The sequence below is a fragment of the Otolemur garnettii genome, unplaced genomic scaffold (assembly GCF_000181295.1).
Source record: "Otolemur garnettii isolate 467f Iridium unplaced genomic scaffold, OtoGar3 scaffold00006, whole genome shotgun sequence".
NCBI classification, from domain to species: Eukaryota; Metazoa; Chordata; class Mammalia; order Primates; family Galagidae; genus Otolemur; species Otolemur garnettii.
In genome coordinates, this window is record NW_003852401.1 from 34,269,879 (window position 1) to 34,292,240 (window position 22,362).

Consider the following 22,362-nt stretch of genomic DNA (forward strand, 5'->3'; position numbering starts at 1 on the left):
TTGAAAGTTCTTGGGTTTGAAATCTTCACATTTTCTTATATAATTTATTGGATTTATAGTGATTTGTTTTTCAAAGCATGTTCAGAAAAACTCATGAGAATACAATAATAGTTGTGATTATGAAGAAGACTTGTGAATTGTTTGTCTACGCAGACGTCTCTGTGTGTTCCTGAGATTAGGCTGTGCTCTCCACCCTGACGCAAGAGAAAAGTTTTGAAACTGATGATTTCAACATTCTTATTCAAAAAATTTGATCTACCTTGTTTTTACCAGTTGGTGACTGGTTTCCATGGAAATGGAAATGGAATAAGCATTCCTCGTTTTAGATTCTCAACTACCCCATGCCAACTGAGAGCTGTAAATGCCATTTGGTTAACAGCGAGGATCCAGAATTCTTCCATTTTAAAGTGGCAGAGGAGGAGGAAAAGAAAAGATTTTGCCAAGTCATTTCACTTTCCTCCCATTGAGAAGGACACAGCTTTATGATTGTCTGAGCTATTGACAGAAGATGATCGGACACATACAGTCCAGCAGTGTCTCTCCTGACTAATCAATTTAAATCTCTTTTCCATCCTTCACAAAGTTCCTCACCTCACTGCTATTTAACTGGCCAGGGATGGTCTTCCTAGTCTCCATCAGCTGTCTCTCCCTTGGGTGGGCATTGACGTGGTCTAGATGTTGAAAGGTGACAATTTTGGTGATCTCAATAATCTGTGATTTGAGGGAACAAATAATCTGTTGATAAAGGAATATGTGTATATGTGCGTGTGTTGGGGCAAGAGGAGGGGAAGTTGGAGAAACTCGCACTTCTGAGAGAATGTTAATTAATTTTCCATCAGGAGTTCTCATTTCTGAGATTGTTGTTTATAACTGCTACATTTTCTCTCTCTTCCATAGGAAGGAGAGTGAAGAACACTATAAATAAATGCTTTACCATAAAATGGTTAAGCTTTAATACAATTGTTTTCTTTTGTCTTGTTTTATGACTCCAAATAGTTGAATCAGTATGAATGCTCCAATAAAACTTCAGTGACATTAAAACAAAATCTTTTCTTTTAAATTTTATGTGTAGACGCAGGATCAAGCAGGGACGCGTTCTTAGGTATCACCCAGCACAGTTCCATGACCATAGTTCTCTTGAGAGATAAAAAAGAGTTTCTCCATGTCCCACTGTGTAACTTTAATGAAGAAAACCAGACATAATGGCTTCCAGCCATCCATTGCCCTTGTTCTTTAAGTGTGATCTCACACCCCGCCGGGGGAAGTAGTGTGTCAACTAAGGAAATAAGATCTGTATTTGTAGATTTAGGAAACTGCATGAGTACTTCAAAGGTGTTCTTACTGACGCTGAGCGTGTAGTTCAGGGCCTGACATTTTCCATTATCACATTGTATCCGGGGGGAATAGCACTTTGATAACTATTTTGGTGTAAACAACTCCTGCCTTCCAGTGACTTGAGAAAGAGGCATTTGCTATATGGAAAGGGACTTGCTTGCAATATAAGTACACTGGGGGTCAAGGTAGCAACCTGTCCTGCACATAGCAGTGACTCAGCCCCCGTCACCATTTCTGCCATCTCAAGAGAAGAGAACAAATTTCTTACTCTCTTAGCCACAGCCTGCCTGAATTCACTAATGGCATAAATGGGCGTAAGGGGAGAAAACGTAAGAAAGGAATCTATTTAAATTGATGCGAGAATCTTTTTATAAGTGTTGCAAATGGTGTTTTATTTGGAACAATAAAGCTAAAAGTATGAAAATATATGTTGTTTATTATCTAACAGAGCAGGCAGCTGTAGTCATTCTTACATCAAACAAAAATGAATCATGTTTAAAGTTGTAGTTTTTGTGTAATATTATCAAATTTGAATTTTAGTAGGGTTGTAAACAGACTCAGTTTATAAAAATCTTTATCGGTTTTTCCAAGGGCCATTTGGAATCATTTTATTGACAAATCATTCTCATTTAAAGCCACTGCGATGCTGCCATCCTTCCTGATTTCCTCTTTTCCATTCTTACTGATCTCACCCTTCGGAACCCCCTCTCAACACAGCTTTTGGTATGATTAAAGCTGTTCTCAAATGTTATTTCTTTCATTGTATGAGATCCTGTGTCTTTTGAAGGTTCATTAGTCAATTGATTTGCCTGATTTGCTTCGTATCGTTTGTTTGCATTTGATGTTTGCACAGAGATATAAAGTCCTGGCACGGAAAAGGAGGGGGTGTTCGAGTCAGCACTAGTTTTATTAGTGGTAATATCCTTCTTGAATTTTTTTTTATTATCACTTAGGAAATTTATAATCATAAATCACTGTGGGCAGTGATCCAAAGAGTTCCAAAGGTACAACTTCTGAGTATCAGCCTCAGGAAAAAGTCTTCAATCACGATTATTTTGTTCTGGTACTGAAGAGTGTGTGGGGGTGGGGAGGGGGGATGTATGCTTCTTCATCCTGAAATATATTGAGCATTAAGTATTGTGCAAACTCAAGGACTTGGTGTTGGGAGATCTAGCTTAGGGTTCTTTCAAAGTACTATGGCTATATTACCTTGGCAAAGCCACTTACCCCTTAAGAATCTCAGTTTCCCTACCTATAAAGTAGGAACCAACATATATGTAATTCTAGAGTATTATAGAGATCAAATAAAATTAAATAGGAGAACCTCGGTGAAACTACCTGGCAAATAAAATATAAGAGATCCTTACTACCTTCATTGATTTAGTGTCTAAATTGCAAATTGTATTTTTCTCTTTCAGATGGAAATTATCCTTTCAGTGGATGTGACAAATTCTATTTATTGGGCTGATTAATTTATATAAAACAGCATTCAGTATCAATATCCAATAGTAGCAAGGAGTAGTAGCAAATGTAAAGGCATATGGTTTGGGGTTCCCAAGAAGTAAATGGCTATAACCATACTTATCCTTTACGCCCAGAAATCAGAGGCAGGAAGACTATAGACTGGGGGTCAAGTCTGCCCAGTGACTCTCTGAGAATGGTTTTGTGTTTTCAGAGGGTTTAAAAAAAAAAAAGAACATATGTCAGAGACTGTATGTGTTCCTATAAAGCCTAAAATATTTATTACTTGGCCCACTGCAATAATATTCGCCAATTCCTATTCCAAAAACTCATACAAACACTATCATAATAAAAACACATCACATAAATTATCTCTAAATATGATGTATATGCTAAAATGTTGCATTGATAGGGACTGTAATAAATTTCATGTTCCAAAGGAGGCGTTCCTTAATTGTTGATTTATTGCTTCTACAATGTTTATGACCTCCCACTATGTGAAGAAATGGCTCTGATGGATTCTGTAAAGAGAACCAGAAATGTCTACCCAGTAAATAGAAGGGCTAGTGATTGCTACTTGGCGTAGCTAAGTTGAAATGGTAATGTGGTGGCTCAGTCAACATAAAGTGTTTGGGGGGCTTGTTTTCTGTACTTTAGAGCACGCAGTGACCCTGAGACCAAGCACCGTCCACCTCCTTGTACTCTGAAGGTATTGCAAAAAGAATTTGGTGACACCAAGAGAGCCCGTGGCTCAGAATTCCCTGGTCTCTGTTTACTTGCGTTTCAGACAAATAGGGTTCTGTAATAGTCACCTATTTTTGACCTTTGCACATCCTCACAAGTGTTGTGCTGGTTTGCTCATGATCTGGATGCAGTCTTGAGCAGAGAGAAGCCAAACATTTATAATATCACTTTTCCTCATCAGTCAGTCATCAACAGATTTTGAGCAAAACACCATTTTTTAGCATATTTTTTTATAATCTACAGATAGTGAATGGTGTCTTAATCTGAATATTTTAACAAAAGCAAATAGAAACAGATCCATTGAATACTTTTACTGTTGAGTGAACATAGACTTGTGAATTATTTTCTATTATTCAGGATTTCTTGGCCAATAGAATTTCTTGAAGGTATATCATATCATGTTTATTTTTCCCACTATTAAATTCTTAACAACTAATACATTCTTTAGCACATGATTGGTGATCAATAGTTGTTGCATGAATGATTCAAAAAAGTAAATTAATTACGAGTCAGGTCAGGGGAATAATCTCATTAGGTAGAATTAAGTAAGTCATAAGAAGAATAATCATAACATTGAAGTTTACCTACATATATGAATATAGGTAAAGTTAAAATGCTGTCTATTCAGGGGATGATCTAGCATTCTAGTCTCTTGCTTTGCCGCTTCAGAAATAGTTATATGAGGTGGTTTCCATTGTATTAACTTGATACATGTCATTCTTTCTTTCATTATCTTTATAGTCCTTTCCCTGTCTCTTAGCATATATACTCTGTGAACACTTCATATTTCATGCTTTACTGAATTCTAATTATGAAATTTTCCCTTAATTATGATGATGTAAAATTATAGAAAAATCAGTTCAGGTGTAAGGAGGAGGAGGAAGTTGTTGAGATTGCATACCAAGCATTTTCATAGGCACCAACCCCAATCAGAATGACTGGAGCAGAAATTCTCATAATACCTTGTACAAAAGCCTTGATTAGCATGTAGGACCGTAGTTGGTAATTATTTGCATAAGTCTTGTAACACCCCTGTCAGTGGTTTCAGGTTCAATTAGTCAAGTTCGTAGAACTCACTAGGCCATCAGAAGTAATTCTTCTGATTTTCTAGGATAGCGCAGTATCAGCTATATTTCTTCAGCAAGTGTGATCTCAAGCAGTCCCAGGATTATTTTTTGTTCCTCCTCTGTCCTAGTGCTGCCTCCCAAGGGACACCTCAGTCATGAAGAATGAGCCATATGGTTGAGTGTGAGAGTCACTTTGCTTAGAAGCCCTATGCTCGTAAGAACAATATATCTTGCAATAGCCTGTAATGTAGCTTCCCAGGCCATACAAGGAAGGACACACTCCATTTCTAAGCAGTAATCTTGGAAGCACAGTACTAAGACTTTACAATGGGTATTTGTAGTCCTGGTCCCAGATCTCCCAGTTCATAGTAATTCACCAACCGGGGTTCATTTTTACCATAAGCCTGTAGCTTGGTAACTGACATCCTACCTTAATCAGATATCAAGGAGAATTAAACTAGAAAATTAAACCAAAGTCATTTTTCCATAGTTAAGGAGAAAAGGTTTTGTTAATCCTTTACTCAGAATCTTCTCCACAAATATTGTGAGGCCCATACCCTTGGATTATTCGACACTGTATGCTCCATGCTTCAAAAATACCTAGGACATAGTACGTGAATTATCTAGACTAGAGAAAGGTAGGAAGGAGAGAGAGAGAGATAGAAAGATTAATATTGTTAAATAAAATATTTCTAGGGAGGTACTTTGGTAATTTTCAAGAAAATAAAAACAATATTCCTGACAGAGTTCATTGCTTACTTAAAAAACATGAGTGATATTTCTATTTTCTGAGATTGTAGCTATTAGGGCAGATAGGTGTTCAGTGGAAAAGAAGGGCAACCTCTGGCCCCTCCAGTCCCAGAGAAGAGTTGGATCCTCCAGATCCACGTTTGTGAATTTTTAAGAGAAAGCCCTTAACTCCCAACTCCCTGAGAAGAGGCCTGAAACAAATCAGCAAGAATGACCACTTTCTATTTGTAGTCAAAGGGGGAAGAGGAGACAATTTATCAGTCCTCCATTTGTGGTGAAAAATGAGATCAAGCTGTTTGCAAAGTTCCAACTACATGGGGTAAAAAGTAGTGGATATAAATATCACAGGACGAAAGAAAATTTAAGGAGCAGGATGTTAGGGTTCTAAAAACATAGTGCAGAAGAAATAACATCATGGAATCACCAGGGGATACAGGCAGGAAGCAAGGGCAATCTTTTCTCATAGATACAACCTTAAGAACTGTACAAAGAACTAATCACGTAAAGCAAAAAATAGAAATCAATGGCTCAGCGCCCATAGCACAGTGATTATGGCTCCAGCCACATATACCAAGGGTGGCAGGTTCAAACCCGGCCCAGACCAGCTAAATAACTGCAACAAAAACAAAAATAGCTGGGCATTGTGATAGGTGCCTGTAGTCCCAGCTGCTTGGGAGGCTGAGCAAGAGAATCGCTTAAGTCCAAGAGTTCAAGGTTGCTGTGAGCTGTGATGCCATGGCACTTTACCAAGGGCGACATAGTGAGATGTCTCCAAAAAAAAAAAAAGTCAAAAAGCATGATGGGTAAATTTGGAGTATGAACCAAGGAGCCAGGAAAAGGGGTCCTGGTCCATCATCATGATTAGTGTATTTCTACCTTCTTGCCTTGCTGTTGCTGATCCCTAAGAGTCAGATGGGAAGAAAGTTAGATGAAGGAGGAGGTGGCTCCTGACTTGGTTGGGACATAAAGATGTGTACATACATACGTGCCTGTCTTGGGTTTTTCCTGTTATTCTTCATTTCTTACAACATTGTATTTGAGAGAGCCAATGAAGCGAGGGGAAGAACTGGGTTTTCTGAAAAATCAAGCTTCATATTCATTTATTTAAACATGTGCTAGCATAATTTGTTATGTTCTTTCAGTTAACTATGAATAATAAGGTATTCTTTTAGGCTGGGACAGGTAGAAGGAGAAAAATAGAGGTCACAGGTCTAGGCTGGGGAGGACAAGGAAGAGACAAAATGGCGGAGGTGAGAAGACACATTGAAAGCAGTTTATTGACCACTTGAGTTTTATTTGTTTTGACACTGTTTTACTGCCAATGTTATTTGTGTTATAACTGAAATATGCTTCTTGAATTACAACTGATGTTATAAATAACTAGCAATTCTCCAGGCCCACAATGATTTTTAAAATTTTTTTTTTGAGGAGAAATCATTATCAACTCACTGGAAATTGCAAAATTAGTACAGTGGTCTGTCTCTGCCACTGACTTTCCCCCCATGGTAAAAATGTAGAAGATTATAGTACAATGTCAAAACCAAGACACTGGCACTAATACAATCTTCATGTTGTATTCAAATTTCACCAGTTTTTACCTGCATTCATGTGTGTGTGTGTGTGTATCAGACTGACAATACTTTGTTTTTCATTGTAGATTAATATGAGGTTACAAATGTTTAGGTTACATTGTCTTCATTTCTAAGGTAAAGTTCAAGTTGTAGTTGAGCTCTTCACCCAGGAGGCGTGCTGAACTCTGTGCACATGAGGTGAGATCCTGCTAAGTACCCTCCCACCTGCCCCTCCCCCTCCTGTCTGTCTCCTCCCCCTTACTAAACTCTACTCATGTTTTTCTTTCATGTGAGCACATAGTTGTTTCTATATAATTTTATATTAGTATTAAGTATAGTAGATAATATTTTCCCATTTCTTGTGATACTTTACTAAGGAGAATGTGTTTTAGCTCCATCCAGCTAAACCCAAAAGACGTAAAGTCTCCATCTTTTTTTATGGCTGAAGAGTACTCCATGGTATACATATGCCACAGTTGTTAATCCATGAATGGGTTGATGGGCCCTTGGGTTGCTTCTACGTCTTGACAATGTGAATAGAGATGCAATAAACATTCCAGTGCAAATGTCCCCTGTCCTTGTGGTAAAATGATTTTTTTTCTGGGTTGGTACCTAGTAATGGGATTGCAAGATCAAATGGAAGGTCCATTTTGAGTTCTTTGAGAATTCTCCTTGTTTCTTTCCATAGAAGTATTAATTTGCATTCCCACCAGAAGTGCCAAAGTGTTCTCTTCTCTCACATCCACTCCAGCATCTGCAGATTTGGGACTTTGTGATGTAGGCTAATCTCACTGGAGTTAGGTGGTATCTCAGACAGGTTTCGATTTGCATTTCTTCAGTAATTAGGGACTGTGATCATTTTTTCATGTGTTTGTTGGTCATTCATCTGTCATCTGAAGTTTCTGTTCAAGTCTCTTGCCCACTTATGAATGGGGTTCTTTCCTTTTTTTCTTGTTGCTTAATTTGAATTCTCTGTAGATTCTAGTTATCAGCCCTTTCAGAATGACAATGCTTTTAAGCCTCCAAAAGAAATATTCTTTTTCATTTTCTAATCTTGCTGGCATTTACATTTGACATATCTGATATTAATTAAGAGTAGCAACCTATTATTACTTACTGCCATAAGGTATACTTTTCATTTATTTTCAATCTTTGCTTACAACCTGGTAGCTGTCAGGTGTTGGAGCAGTTGACAAATGCTAACTTTTATTAATTTCTTAAAATCATGACCATCTTGGAGGGGGAGGGAAGATGGCAGACCGAAGCCAGCTTTCGGCAGAGGCTCCCATTCAGAGGGAGAAATAATGGCCGAAAATCATGAACATCTATTCCTGAAGACCAAAAGGAGGATTCATGATGTCTATTGTCTAAGTATAAAAACTGTCCTAATTTGAAAGTTTATGCTTAAGATTATTTCAGTATTAGGCTGTCAAAGTGTCTCCGAACTTAATCTCATAATATTCTACGTATCTATTTTTATTTTGAACAAGTTTTCCTATCTCTGTCTCCACTATCATAAAAAAAATGTAATGTTTTTGAGATCTTATGGACTAAGTATAATTTCAATTATTTCAGAACTTATTAGTGTAATTGACTTGCAAAATTAATCACCACAAAATAGACTGTGGTGGGTTTTTTTTTTTTTTTGCCTCTTACACATTTTAATTTAATTTTTCTTTCCTGAATATGTTTCTTGAGCTTTGATAAGTTTTTCATTGAAGACAGGGTGACAATCCATTTTCAGCTATTTTATTCATCTTAAACTTTTATTTTTAAGATTTCCATTATTTCCTCCTCGAATAATGTATCATGGAGATTCTATCAAATACCTTATTATCTATACTAATAAAGAAATAAAGTCAGCTCAGCCTCACACAGCATCAATAATAGGCAAAAAGTAGGGTATCTGGTGAAGAAGTCACAAGATCTTGGTAATCATTCAAAGCTTTAGGAATGAGGACCCCAGTGAGTCTCGCTGGAATAGTAGAAGCTCATCATGTAAGGACCCAGGAGACCCCAGTCCAGTCCTTCCCTTGTTCCATTTTATACCTTCCCATCTCCATCTGAATGATCAAATTTTCTTATTTGTAAAATGAGAGAATGAAAATCTATTTTGCCTACATCATGGGGTTAATGTGAGAATCAAATAAGTTTAAAATATTTTGAGAATTATCATGCATGATATCAGCACTCAATAACTTCAGTTTTGAAGCGTTAAACTATGAAATAGTTTTTGCTCAGATTCATAGAGATGCAAAAATTGCAAGAAAGAACAGGCACATGCGACATTGGAAGGGAAAGTAGCAATGGTGAGAGTGGACAGAATCTACCAACGCCTGAAGATGTTCATTCTGAGAAAGGAATGAAGTGGAAAGTCATCTTTCTTCTACTTGCCAGTGCGTGATTCCCTACAGCTGTAACTTTTTTTATGATTCAAAAATCAGTTTTAACGGGTATAATTTTGACATTCAAGCAAAGCAGTGGCAACAGTAAAAGGAGACCACCGTGTGTGTCCTCAAGTTTCTGATTCATGGCTGAGCTTACTCACATCTGGTCTTCAGATCTGCAGGGAAAGCTCTAATAAGTTAATACTTCCACCTCCCTTAGCTCCTATGGAAGGAAAAAGTTCCCAGAGCGGTGTGACAAGCTCAAAGCAAAGAGCAAAGGCAGTACAATACACCCCATGAATTCATGTCCCACACTCACTCCCCCTAACTTGTATGTAGTTGTTCACAATATATAGCAGTTAATTAACAGGTACCCTTTTGTCTGAACGTCCATCATTTTAACAAAGTCCAGGTAAACTTCCGTAGCCTGTTAATTATAATGGTTTATTTTTAGGAACAGGTAATGGAATAGATGATCAAACTTGGTAAGACAAATCAATAGGACACAGACTTTAAGTCATGTTTTTCAGTCAGAATGCTCTTCAAGAACTGATTTATTGAGGTTAAAATTATGTAATAAAATGTTTCACCCTAGGAATTTGACAGCGATGATAGTATCTTTAAGAGAATCAAAAAAGTGACGTAATATGAAATCTTTTTTTAACTCTTACCTCATCTATCTCAATTTTATTTTAGAATGCACTCAATTTCTTTTAAGTCATTGGTCTATAAATCTATTATAATTTACATGATTGTGTTACCTTATGGAAGTTTCAGAAACTGCATATGTAATATGTGTCTTTATAATATACACATATACAAGAAAGTGTAAGAGATCACTAATTTTCCATTGAGTATTTACTACATGAGAATTCTTTAGTGAGGTTCAGACTCAGGTGCATGTGGGGTAGAATGCAATATCATGAGTATATTGTTTTCTGGACTAAAATCTATTAAAGTATTCTCCCTATGCTGAAAATGTTCTAAATTGTCATACTTGGCAGTCTCTGAACAAAAATACATCTAAAATGCAGACTTCTGTTTTTGTGACTTTTATATTTAGCTGACATTATGAACACACTTCTTGCTGATCATAATTGAATCTTGTTCACACACTTGAACTTCAAACAGGTCATGAGAATGTCTCTTGTTCTATGATCTGTTTCAAATTCATTTCAAAATTCTAAGTCCAACGAAGATAGGAAAATACAAAAGATGACCAGTACTTTTCTTGGAATAATGCTTATTGTCATCTGAAGTGAATGGGCTATTTAAATACAGTGGAGCCAACCATTTGGTCCCTCCATTAAAATAAGCTGCAATATGTTATTTAACTGATATATAATAGATGTGCATCAGCTGCAGAGTGAGGGTTGAGCTCAGGTAATTTCACTGTCTCCCAAAAATGAGCAATTGTACAAAAATCTTTATAAGAAACCTTTGTATGAGGAAGTAATTCACTCAGAAGCATTCACTGTGTATTAATGAGGCATGTAATCTGTGCAGTGCTTTGTTATATTTTAGGAATATAGAACCTAGTTAGTGCTTCCATTTTTAAAATAATGTGGTAGAATAAATATTCAGTTATATCCCTCCTAGTATAGTACATTTAAAACTCCAGGGAAAGTATTGAGGAACTTTTTCTTAGTGCATGGTTTAGCTGGCAGGACAGTTAGAGAATTTCTTTGAGAAAGTTCAAATATGTAAGACTAGGTGGGCACATGCATTTCTGAAATGAGTAATCAATCCCAGCCAGCCTAGAGCTATATTTTAACAAGCCCAGGGATAGCAGGACAAAAGGCCATGGTCCAATAGGATGAGAAAGGATTCTGCATAAAACAGGACCCTTGAGACACCATCTTTAGTACTCTAATTATATGAAAGGGGAAAAAAACTACACATAAGGAAATAGAAGACATATTTGATTTTCTTAGCTTGTGTGATAGATGGGATAAGAGGACAAATAAATAACTACGCTTTAAGAATTACTAACAGCATTCATAGAATTTATAACTGGGATTCATGTTACTTATATGATTGAAATTTTAAATTTTGTTGAAGAGGCCCTCCAAATATTTTGATATACCTCCAGTTATGCGGCAGAAGCAAACTTAATTAAGTATTTTTGGAACAATGAGCTTCCTCGTGTAGTTGATAAATTTTCCATGTAGGAGAGTCATGTTGCATGGGAATTTATATATAATGCATATGCATCAGTAATAGAGTAAGGGTTGAACTCAGGTAATTTGAGTTGAGAAAATTTATCAACTGCATGATAAAAGCCCCTGCAACATGACTCTCCCCCATGAAAAATCTATCAACTACATGAGGAAGGCATTAACATGTACACAAGAGAACAAAAAACTCAATAATGGAATTAGATTCACATATTTTGGAACTATTAGATATAGTATAATTTATATGTATAAGAAATGAATATTGAAAAGTATCTTGGGTGGCACCCGTAGCTCAGTCAGCAGGGTAACAGCCATATACACCTAGGGTAGGGGGTTCAAACCCAGCCCAGGCCTGCTAAGCAACAATGACAATTGCAACCAAAAAATAGCCAGGCATTGTGGCAGGCACCTGTAGTCCCAGCTTCTTGGGAGACTGAGGCATGAAAATTGCTTAAGCCAAAGTGATGCCATGGCACTGTCACTATCCAAGGTGACAGCTTGCGACTGTCTCAAAAAAAAAAAAAAAGTATCATGAGGAATAAAAGGACTATTAAAATTAACTAGGCAGATTTGAAAAAGAACTTCGAAAGATGAAATATATGAGGCAGATGTGGTGGTACCTGTTATCCCAGCTACTTGGGAGGCTGAGGTAGAAGGATTGCTTGAGTGTAGAAGTACAAGTCCAACCTGGGCAACATAGCAAGACTCTTATCTCTTTAATCAAAAACAAAAGAAAGGGAGGGAGAAAAAAGGAAAATTGATATGAATGATGCAGGGAATGGATTAAATAGCAGATTAATCATGAGTGAAGTTAGAGGATAAGTAAAATATGAAACTGAACAAGTTATACAGAATGCAGCCCAGAGAGATAAGGCTGTAAGATACTCAAAAGAAAGATTAGCCTTTAAGGTAGTATGAACCAGTATGATCTGCTTCACAGGAATTCTTCTTTTTTTAGAGACAGGAGTCTCACTTCATCACCTGAGATAGAGTGCTGTTGTGTCCTAGCTCACACCAACCTCAAACTCTTGGGCTCAAGAAATCCTCTTGCCTCATCCTCCCAAGTAGCTGGGACTGCAGACCTGCACCACCACACGCAACTAGTTTTTCCATTTTTAGTAGAGATGAGGTCTCGCTCTTGCTCAGGCTGGTCTTGAACTGCTGAGCTCAAACAATCCATGGGCTTCAGTCTCCCAGAGTGCTATATGATTATAGGTGTTAGCCAGTGCTCCCGTCCAGCTTCCCAGGAATTTTGAAGAGAATGATGAAAAGGCAGTTTTCAGAGATCATAGATTAGCATTCCGAGGAATTAGACTTTAAACTGCAGGTTTAAGAATTCCAAAAAAATCTGTTAAAAAACATACATACATCTTAACGAGCCTGCAAAATAGACTACAAAAAGGAGTAGTCTATGAAAAGTCTATGAAAAGTAGTCTATGAAAAGGAGAAAAGTAGATTGCCTAGACAGCTGATTTTCTACCAGAAACAATGGAAGCCAGAAGTCATTAGAATGACATCTTTGAAGTAGTGTTAGTCTAGAATTCTATACCCAGTGAAATGATTTTTCAATACCAGTAAATGTTTTTTTATGTCAGTAAAATAAAGTCATTTTCTGAGGCTACCAAAAGACTTTTGACTGCCAAAATTCTCACCGAGAAGTACATTTACAGAATGTTGTTCAGAAGCAAACCTGTGATCCCAGAGGGAAGTATGAGCTGCAGGAAGGAGGGCAAAGAATATACAGTTGACCCTTGAACCACTGGGAGTTAGGTACACTGTCCTCTCACACAACTGGAAACTCTCTACAACTTTTGTCTCCCTCCAAACTCAACTACCAGTACCCTTCCCCACTGTTGACGGGAAGCCTTACCAATAACATAAACAGTTGATTAATACATATTTTATATGTTCCATGTGTTATATACTGTATTCTTAGAATAAAGTAAGATATGGAAAAGAAACTGTTGTTAAGAAAATCAGAAGGAAGAGAATGTTCCTTTGCTGTTCCCTGTGTGTGGAGATGGATCATCATAAATAAATGTCTACATGGTCATCTGTTTCACAATGACTAGACTGGGGAGGAGGAGAAAAAAGAAAAGAGATTGGTCTTACTTACTGTCTCAGGGGTGGCAGAGGGTGGAAGAAAATCTAAATATATGTAAGTACACCCAAGCAGTTCAAACCTGTGTTGTTTAAGGGTCAACTTTATTTGTAAATCTATCCAAACATGGATACTTTAAAGAAATAATAGTAGGTTGGGCACCTACTGTAGTTCTAGCACTCTGGGAGGCTGAGGCAGTTGGATTACCTGAGCTCAGGAGTTGGAGACCAACCTGAGAAAGAGTGAGACATCATCTCTACTAAAAATAGAAAAAGTATGGTGGACACCCATAGTCCCAGCTACTTGGGAGGCTGAGGCCAGGGGATTGCTTGAGCCCAAGAGTTTGAGATAGCTGTGAGCTATGACACCAAGGCATTCTACCCAGGGCACAGATTGAGACTCTACCATAAAAAATAAAAAATAAATAAATAAATAAGGTAGTAACAGTAATGGGTAGTTTCTAGGGTTAAAAAAAAATACAAGATATCTTTATAATCATGGGAAGCTCAGACAAGGGTGTGAGAGATATATGTAGATAGGTAATCAGAGTTAAAACATTCTAAATTCTGTATTATTTAGAAGAAGAGGAAAAGGGTATTGATGACTTTGTTTAGGTATGTTTCTTTTGTTAGATACCTGGGATTACCACTAAATAATAGCATTATAAAACCAATCTGGTGTAGGGAAATAATTTTAGAAATAAACATAAATGTATCTGTAAACACAGTTTCAGTAAATGGACTTAGAATCGTAGTTACATATGGTCCAGCTTTAGAGAAAAATAATATTCTATTGGTATGAGTCATAATTAATATGAACATAGAATGTTTGAAAGTAAAAAGTATAAATAATGTATAAATTAAATGTTAACTAGATATATTTATTTCTTTTTACTGTTAGAGTTGTAGTATTGTTACATATTCATAAATGTTTTGTTTCACTAGGAAGATTAATAATTTCATTCTAAGTAAAACAAGATTGATAGAATTACAAATCACATTAACAAATTGACACTGTAATAAACAAGCTTGAAACAATGGACATGTTTCTAAGAATACACTAAGAACAATTGGAGGATATACATCATTTTTAAGTACATGGAATATTTATTAACATTGACCATGAATTTGGCTATTAAGTCTTATAAAATTCACTTGATCTTAGCCAAAAGGCTGAGAAGCAAAGAATCTCACAAAATTCAAAGAGCTGATTTATAGAAATTACATTTCCTACCATAAGGTAATCACATTCTTAATTGCTGTCAAATGACAATGAATTATAATACCTACATACATTTGAAAATATCAAAACATACTTAAAAGTAACCCATAGGACAAAAAATAAACCAGAACTGAATTTAAAAATTCCCTGTAGTCCAGTAGCACTTGGCATTAATTAATAATAGATACAATGAAATATATGAACAGTATTCTCATTAAGTGAATTAGATATTTGAATAAAAATAACTTACACCATGAAGTAATATGCAATAACAGTTTAATAAAGAATTATAGCTGTTAATTACTAGGTCCAGGGGAAAAATAGTAGTTAAGCTTAAAGCATATAAAAGTTATTCTTTTAAAAATTCAACAATTTGGCTGGGTATGGTGGCTCTCTGGGAGGATTGCTCAAGGCCAGGAGTTTGGGATAAACCTGGGCAACGTAGCAAATATGAAGTAAAAATTAAAAAATTAGGTGTGCTACAAGCATATACCACTACACCTGCCTAATTTTTCTATTTTTCATAGAGACAGAGTTGCACTATTTCTCAGAATGATCTGGAACTCCTAAACTAAATTGATCTTCCTGACTCAGCCTACCAAAATGCTGAGATTACAGGTGTGAGCCACGATGCCCAGGTCTATATCACATTTTCTTTATCCATTATTCTGTTGATGGACACTTAGCTTGCTTCCATATCTTGGCTATTATTAATAGTACTGCAATAACCATGGGAGTGCAGATAGCTCTTTGATGTACTGATTTCCTCTCTTTGGGGTATATATTTGGCAGTGGGATTGCTGGGTCATGTGGTTGTTCTATTTGTAGTTTTCTACTGGAGTTCTATGGAGTGGCTGTGCTAATTTATTAGATCCCTACCAACATTATACTAGCATTCCCTTGTCTCCACATCCTTGCCACCATTTATTATTTTTGCTCTTTTTGATGATAGCCATTTTAACTGGGGTGAGATAATATCTCATCGTGGTTTTAATTTGCATTTCCTTTTTGATTAGTGATGTTGAACAGATTTTCATGTATGTACTTATTGGCCATTTGTATGTCTTCTTTTGAGAAATGTCTATTCAAATCATTTGCCCACTTTTAAATTGAATCATTTCATTATTCAAATCATTTGCCCACTTTTAAATTGAATCATTTCATTTTTCTACTAATGCATTGAGTTCCTTATATATTCTTGTTATTAATCCTTTTTTGCTGTGCAGAAGCTTTTTAGCTTGCAATCCCATTTGTCTACTTTTTGGTTTTGTTGCTTGTACTTTCGAGGTATTACCCAAAATATCTTTGCCCAGACCAAGTCCTAAAGCATTTCCGTAATGTTTTCTTCTAGTAGTTTCATAGTGTCAGTTCTTACACTATTTAAGTCTTTTGTCCATTTTGACTTGATTTTACATATGGCAAGACATAGAAGTCTAGTTTCATTCTTTTACATATAGATATCTAGTTTTCCCAGCCGCATTTGTTAAAAAGACTGTTTGTCCCCAGTCACCTTTGTCAAAAATGAGTTGGCTGTACATGTATGTGTGGATTAACTTCTACATTCTCTATTCTACTCCACTGGTTTTTGTTTTTAATCCCAGTACCATGCTGTTTTGGTTATTATAGGTTTGTAGTATATTTTAAAGTCTGGTAGTATGAGGCCTCCACTTTTGTTCTTTTTTGCTCAGGATTGCTCTGCCTAATTGGGATTTTTTGTATTTACATACAGATTTTAAGATTTTTTTTTCCTATTTCTGTGAAGAATGTCATTGGTGTTTTCATAGAGATTGCATTAAATCCATAGGTTGCTTTGGGTAGTCTGAACATTATTATTAATCCTTCTACTCCATGAGCATGGAATTTCTTTCCACTTTTTTTTCCTTTTCAACTTCTTTCACCAGTATTTTATAAGTGGTATTGTGTGGTAATATTTTCAGTCTTACACTTTTTATGAGGTTTGATTATATTACTTTTATGTGCTGTTAACAATTTGACAATATATTCTATACTCTTTGATCCAGTAATTCTACTTCTACAAGGTTGTGCCAACGTATAAAATGATGTATTCCCAAGGTTGTTCTTAATATCTTTGTTAACATTAGTGAACAACTGGGTAAATTTCCAGGAATAGAAGCCTCATTAAAGAGTTTATAATGTGTGTCTACACACAGACACATATACACACCACACACATATTTGTGTATATACCATTTAATTATGCGATGTTAGTAACTTTTAAAATACATAGATTAATATTTATATAGAAATATATGCGTAACATTGCTAAGTTTTAAAAAAACACAGTATATAATGTGCCTTTGATGTAAATGTGCATGTGTACCTATCAGCTGTAAGTAGTAACTTGTCTGTAGTTGCACAGAGGACAGAAATACCTCATGACAAGTGTGGTCTGAGCCAACTATACTGTAAAATAAGAAGCACTGAAATGTAATTTGGGGGAATTTGAGTTTTAGTTACCATTTTGCTAACTGTGCTACTTTTGACAGGTCTCTTCACATCTCATTTAGGTCCCTTCTAAATGCCTCATCTCTAAAAAGTAGGGGAGGGTAGGCATCGAACGTCATTAGCAATGACAAATGCATGGTAATAATTGTCACATCCCTCTTCTACAGCCAGGGCAGCATTAGTCATCCGTCGTAGTGTTCTCTCTCTGGGCTCCATCAGACCAGAGAATACTTCCCCACAGCCTGCTTTAGGCCACCATCTCTAAGAAAATGGTACTTTATACTTGAAACTTTTTTGACATCCTTAGAAATCCTTTCAGCTAAAAAGTTTTTCTGATCAAGGAACAGAGTTACTGTGGCAAGAAATAACACAGAATTCTTTTCAGAAAATAATTTTTAATTTGCTAGTATTCATATTTTAAATAAAACAATAAAAAGGTCAAAACTAGTTTGTGATAGGCATGTAAATGTTGATAATATATTTTATTAAATAAAATATTTCGGCATCTAATGATATAAAATAATTATTAAGATATTTTACCCTTTTTGTTTTGTTTTGTTTTTGGTTAAGACAAGAGTCTCACTCTGTCTGCCTGAGTACAGTCAATGGCATCATCATAGCTCACTGCAACCTCAGACTCCTAGGCTCTAGTGATCCTCCTGCCTCAGCCTCCCGCATAGCTAGGACTACAATCTGTACACCAAGTCACTTGGCTGTTTTTTGTTTTTTTTTTTAATTTTTAGTGGAGGCAGGGTCTCACTCTTGCTTGGGCAAGTCTTGAACTCCTGAGCTTAAGCAGCCTTCCTGCCTCAGCCTCCCAGAGTGCTAGGCTTTATAGGCATGAGCCTGCACCCAGCAAACCCTCTTATTTTTTTTAATATAACATCTTTCAAACCCAGTATGTTATAGTACGTCCATTCTAGATAATAAATTTTCATCAGAAATATTTGATCCATATTTAAATTTACAATTTAAACAGCAGATTCTCATACCCATCTTAAACTTTCTAATAATAGAACTGCATATTTGTTTTTAAAGTTCAATTAAAATTCAATAAAATTTAAAATTAAGATGAGGTTGTACCAGCCACCTTTCAGGCGCCTGAGAGTCACATGGGGCTGGTGACCCCCACATGGGTCCGTAGAGATTTTGTGGAAACACACTACTTGGTTTTAGCCTTTAAGGAGATTTTCTGATTGAGGAAGCAAGATATCATGAATAAACATATTCAGAATATATTCCAAAACAATAAAATGAAGCGCTGAAAGTTTGCCATGGACAAAGTGCTGCTTGGAAAGGAAGTTTCAGAAATGCCACAGCTGGGTACCTTCCTCACCACTGTGACGCCTGAGCGGTGGCAGTGACACCTGAGCGGTGGCAGTGACACCTTGAGTCTGTGAGAATGGAGCGTCTCTCTTTAGAAAGTGTGTGTGTTCTGCTGCAGGCATGGGACCCGCTGTGCTGGAGAAGTGGCGGCCGCTGCAAACAACTCTCACTGTACGGTCGGAATTGCTTTCAACGCCAAGATCGGAGGTAGGGGAAACAGACTTACCTGGGGATAGACATGCGCTAACTGGCTCTGGGAACCCTTTTTCAATGAAAGATGAACGAGTAGGCCCATCTTTCCCTAGTAGTGTTCACCTGTTGGGGAGAGCACAAGGCCCTTATTAATGTGTTGAAATCTAGTTAAAGACTTCTGATATAGTTGAAGACTTTCAAAGCAGGACCCAAAAAGTGTTGCCAATATTTTCTTTTAAACAAGCTCAAAACAATGTTACCCAGTAGTGAAGATGGGCATTGACATTTGTAACAAAACTTCGCAGTCAGTGCCTGGGTCAGAAAGAACTAATACTAGAAACATCGGCCCTATCTCTGGGGAAAGAAGAATTTTGAAATTTTCTCAAAAGCGGAAAATGCTTGTATTTCTTTGGCTTAGGTTTTATAAAGAATTCCTTTTAATTGTAATTAATACGGTAAATGGTGAAAACTTCTTTCGTGATTCCATAACGTAATGATACTGTGTTCATGAGTGACTCAGATTACATCTATACAGATGCACACACCCATGGAAACTCAACCATGTGTATGCTTCCCGTAAGCACCCAGCCAAAGCGGTGTGCACCCAAGTGTTTGAAGGGCACACTTTAACTTTCCCATTTGTAATCATCTTCGTAAGTAACAGCCTAGTCCCACAGTTGCGCACAAATGGGAAGAGAACATTCTAATAGATTTTACAGAGCCCAGTGACTTATTATGCCTGGCCTGAGGGTGTTCCCCAGGCATCTCCTAAAGACGTTGTAAGATGAATGAAGCTTCTGAAACCAGGCTGACCTCCTTTGTCTCCAATGCACTATTTGTTTCCAAGTGGTAAGAAGGGAGTTGGAAGTAAAACCAAAAATGACAGTTTTTCTAGGATAAGGGTATAAATATAGAGGTCCTGTATCATGAAATATTTAGAGTATATAATGCGCTCGTAACAGAGCTTAGAAAAGGTTTTCTGAAACTATCTTGAGTGTCGGTGGACAGTGCACTTGACCTCTTTGTTCTCTTTATTTCTCCCCGAAATCTCAGAGTGGAAAGACCAGTAATTAGCTGTCCTCAGGGAGAACCCATGTGTCAAAGGGAATGCACATGGAGAAGCTGAGGAAAGGAGATGAAGGTGAAATTCCCTGAAGAATGATGAGGGTGCAGGAGGCCCCTGCTCTTCTCTGTAGAATGCAATCAGTGGCTGCCCACTCTGCCCTCCTGCTGCCTCTCACATTCACAGACACACAGCCCAGATCCTCATAGTTCCTCTCAACACAAATGCAGTGTTCTTACTGACCTTGAAGCAAAGAAAGGATGAACTTGTGAACTCACAGGAAAACCTCTGACCTAACTTAACAGTGCCTTAGTAAAAAAAAAAAAAAGAAAGAAAGAAATGTATGGCAATGACTCAAAAATGTTTTAAAACGAGAGCATTCTGAATTATAAGTTTAACCCCCAGACCCAAGGCATGAAGGCTTGGAGTTAAATGATGACAAAGAAGCAGACTTTTATCATTAAACATGACAAAATCAAAATTTTATGTGTGAATTTTTGTTCAGAAAATTAGTAGTACCCTCTAGGTATGATTTAACAAGCGTTTTTTTTCCATGGGCTTCACATACATTGCATGACACAAATCAAATTCAGGTGTTGTGTCTTAGTCTCCTGTTGGGATTTGAACACAGAGGTGAGATTATTTGGGGCAATTATGGTGCTTGTTGTAGACCTCATTGTACTGATGAAATAACTTCATTGAATGCTTTTAAATAGAAAATAAGAAGATGTGGTTGTTCATCTTTTTTGCTAAAAAGCATGCCGATGAATTTTAAATATTCATATTAAATTACAATAAACTCAGGACCCACTATGTGCAGAATATTATGCTGGGTCTTCTACTCCCATAAAACAAATCACTGACACATTTTCTAAGTGCAATTTCCATTCCATAAGTTTTAATGGGACTTGTTCACAGCCTTCATTCTTCGTATCAAGGGGATATAAATACATCCCCTTTAAAATTCAAAAAGTCTAGAGGAAAAGCCCGTCAAGAATCATAACAACCAAATGCAATGTCTTTAGAGATACTTGGAAGAAATACAGTGTTGACGGGGGTGCTAGGTGATGGTAAGGGTTTATGCATATTTTTTGTAAAAAACAAAGAATCAAGTGTCATATCTATTATGGAATTTTAAATCCTTCAACCTAATGTTTATATTTTTAGATTAAGAAAATGTAGCAAAATGTTAACAGTTGTTGAGTACTGGCTGTGTAGGTATTTTTTGCTCATTCTTTCTATTTTTATTTGAAGTTTTATAGTTAAAGGTTAAACATTTTTTAAAGCACAAAGAAGACACAGTTTCTTCAAGAAGCTTTTTGGTTGGTACCAGTATGCCCACCTCAATCCACATAAGACCTAAAGCTACCTGATTTGATGTTTTATTATTTAATCTCCATTTATTGATAACCAATAAAATCTTGTAATCCTACTGGATAACAAGGTTTTCCTAAGGACTAAATTTGGCCTGTAATGATATAATTTTAAAATAATACAATGTTTCACGGATGGTATTTAGTTTCAGCTGAAGGAACAGTATGCTTATTTAACAACTAGATGTTTTGTGTTATTATTTTGCAAGTCTCCAAAATAAAAGTAAAAAAAGAAAATCTGGCATTTGACATGTAATTTATTCCTGAATATCTGAGTTTCTGTTTTTCTAAAATAAGGTTAATAATAAATTCCTATCTTTCTGATAGGAATATACTTAAATGAAGATTAATGACTAAACATTGCTGACACCCTTTGGGAATTATTTGAAGAGTTACATGCACAGAGAGCATGCTCGTTTATTATTTGACTTACAAATAACTTAGCTAAAAAGAAATATATTAACTTCACATCAGTCTTACAGATTAGTGGATAATATTAAATACAGTGGAAATGAAACCAACCCAACCTGGAGGCTTTCCAAATGTTATAAGATGTTAGAATGTTTTATACCAATTATGAACACAAATTATTCAATGAAACGAAATTTAAGAAAGATGGATTGCTTAGGGGTCTTTTTGTCAAGTACTCGCTCGGAGAGAGATGAGAAGAAGAGAGTTTGTGGAGGCTACTCTAGGGTCTGAAACCTTGGAAAAAGAAAGTAATAGATAAAAAAGATTTTTAAGGAAGTTTTGTTTTTGCTTTTTTTAATAGCCATGTAATTTCCTTTCTCCCTAAGAGGGTGTCCACAAGTATACATTATTCTTTTACTGGGAAAAATATGCTTGTATGTATTGATTAAAAATGTATTCTCTGCCTGTGATCCTAGCACTCTGAGAGGCCAAGGCAGGAGGATCTCTTGAGCTCAGGAGTTTGAAATCAGCCTGGGCAAGACTGAGACCCTATCACTACCCAAAGTAGAAACATTGGCAGGGCATTGCATTGAGCATCTGAAATCCCAGCTAGTGGAGAAGCTGCAGCAGGAGGATTGCTTACACCCAGGAGTTTGAGGTGGCTATGAGCTAGGCTGAGGCCATAACACTCTAGCCAAGGCAACAGAGTGAGATTCA

General features: G+C 36.5%; 1 protein-coding gene across 2 annotated transcripts in view; it reads left to right on the forward strand.

Moving 5' to 3' along the window:
- The window catches only part of PCSK5 (proprotein convertase subtilisin/kexin type 5), a 430,298-nt gene that overhangs the window by 147,365 nt on the left and 260,571 nt on the right, over positions 1 to 22,362 (forward strand). For both annotated transcript variants that reach the window (XM_012813041.1, XM_012813044.1), the window contains exon 6: positions 18,725 to 18,813. In XM_012813041.1, coding sequence (XP_012668495.1) covers positions 18,725 to 18,813 — 89 coding nt within the window. The remainder of the gene's footprint in view (positions 1 to 18,724; positions 18,814 to 22,362) is intronic.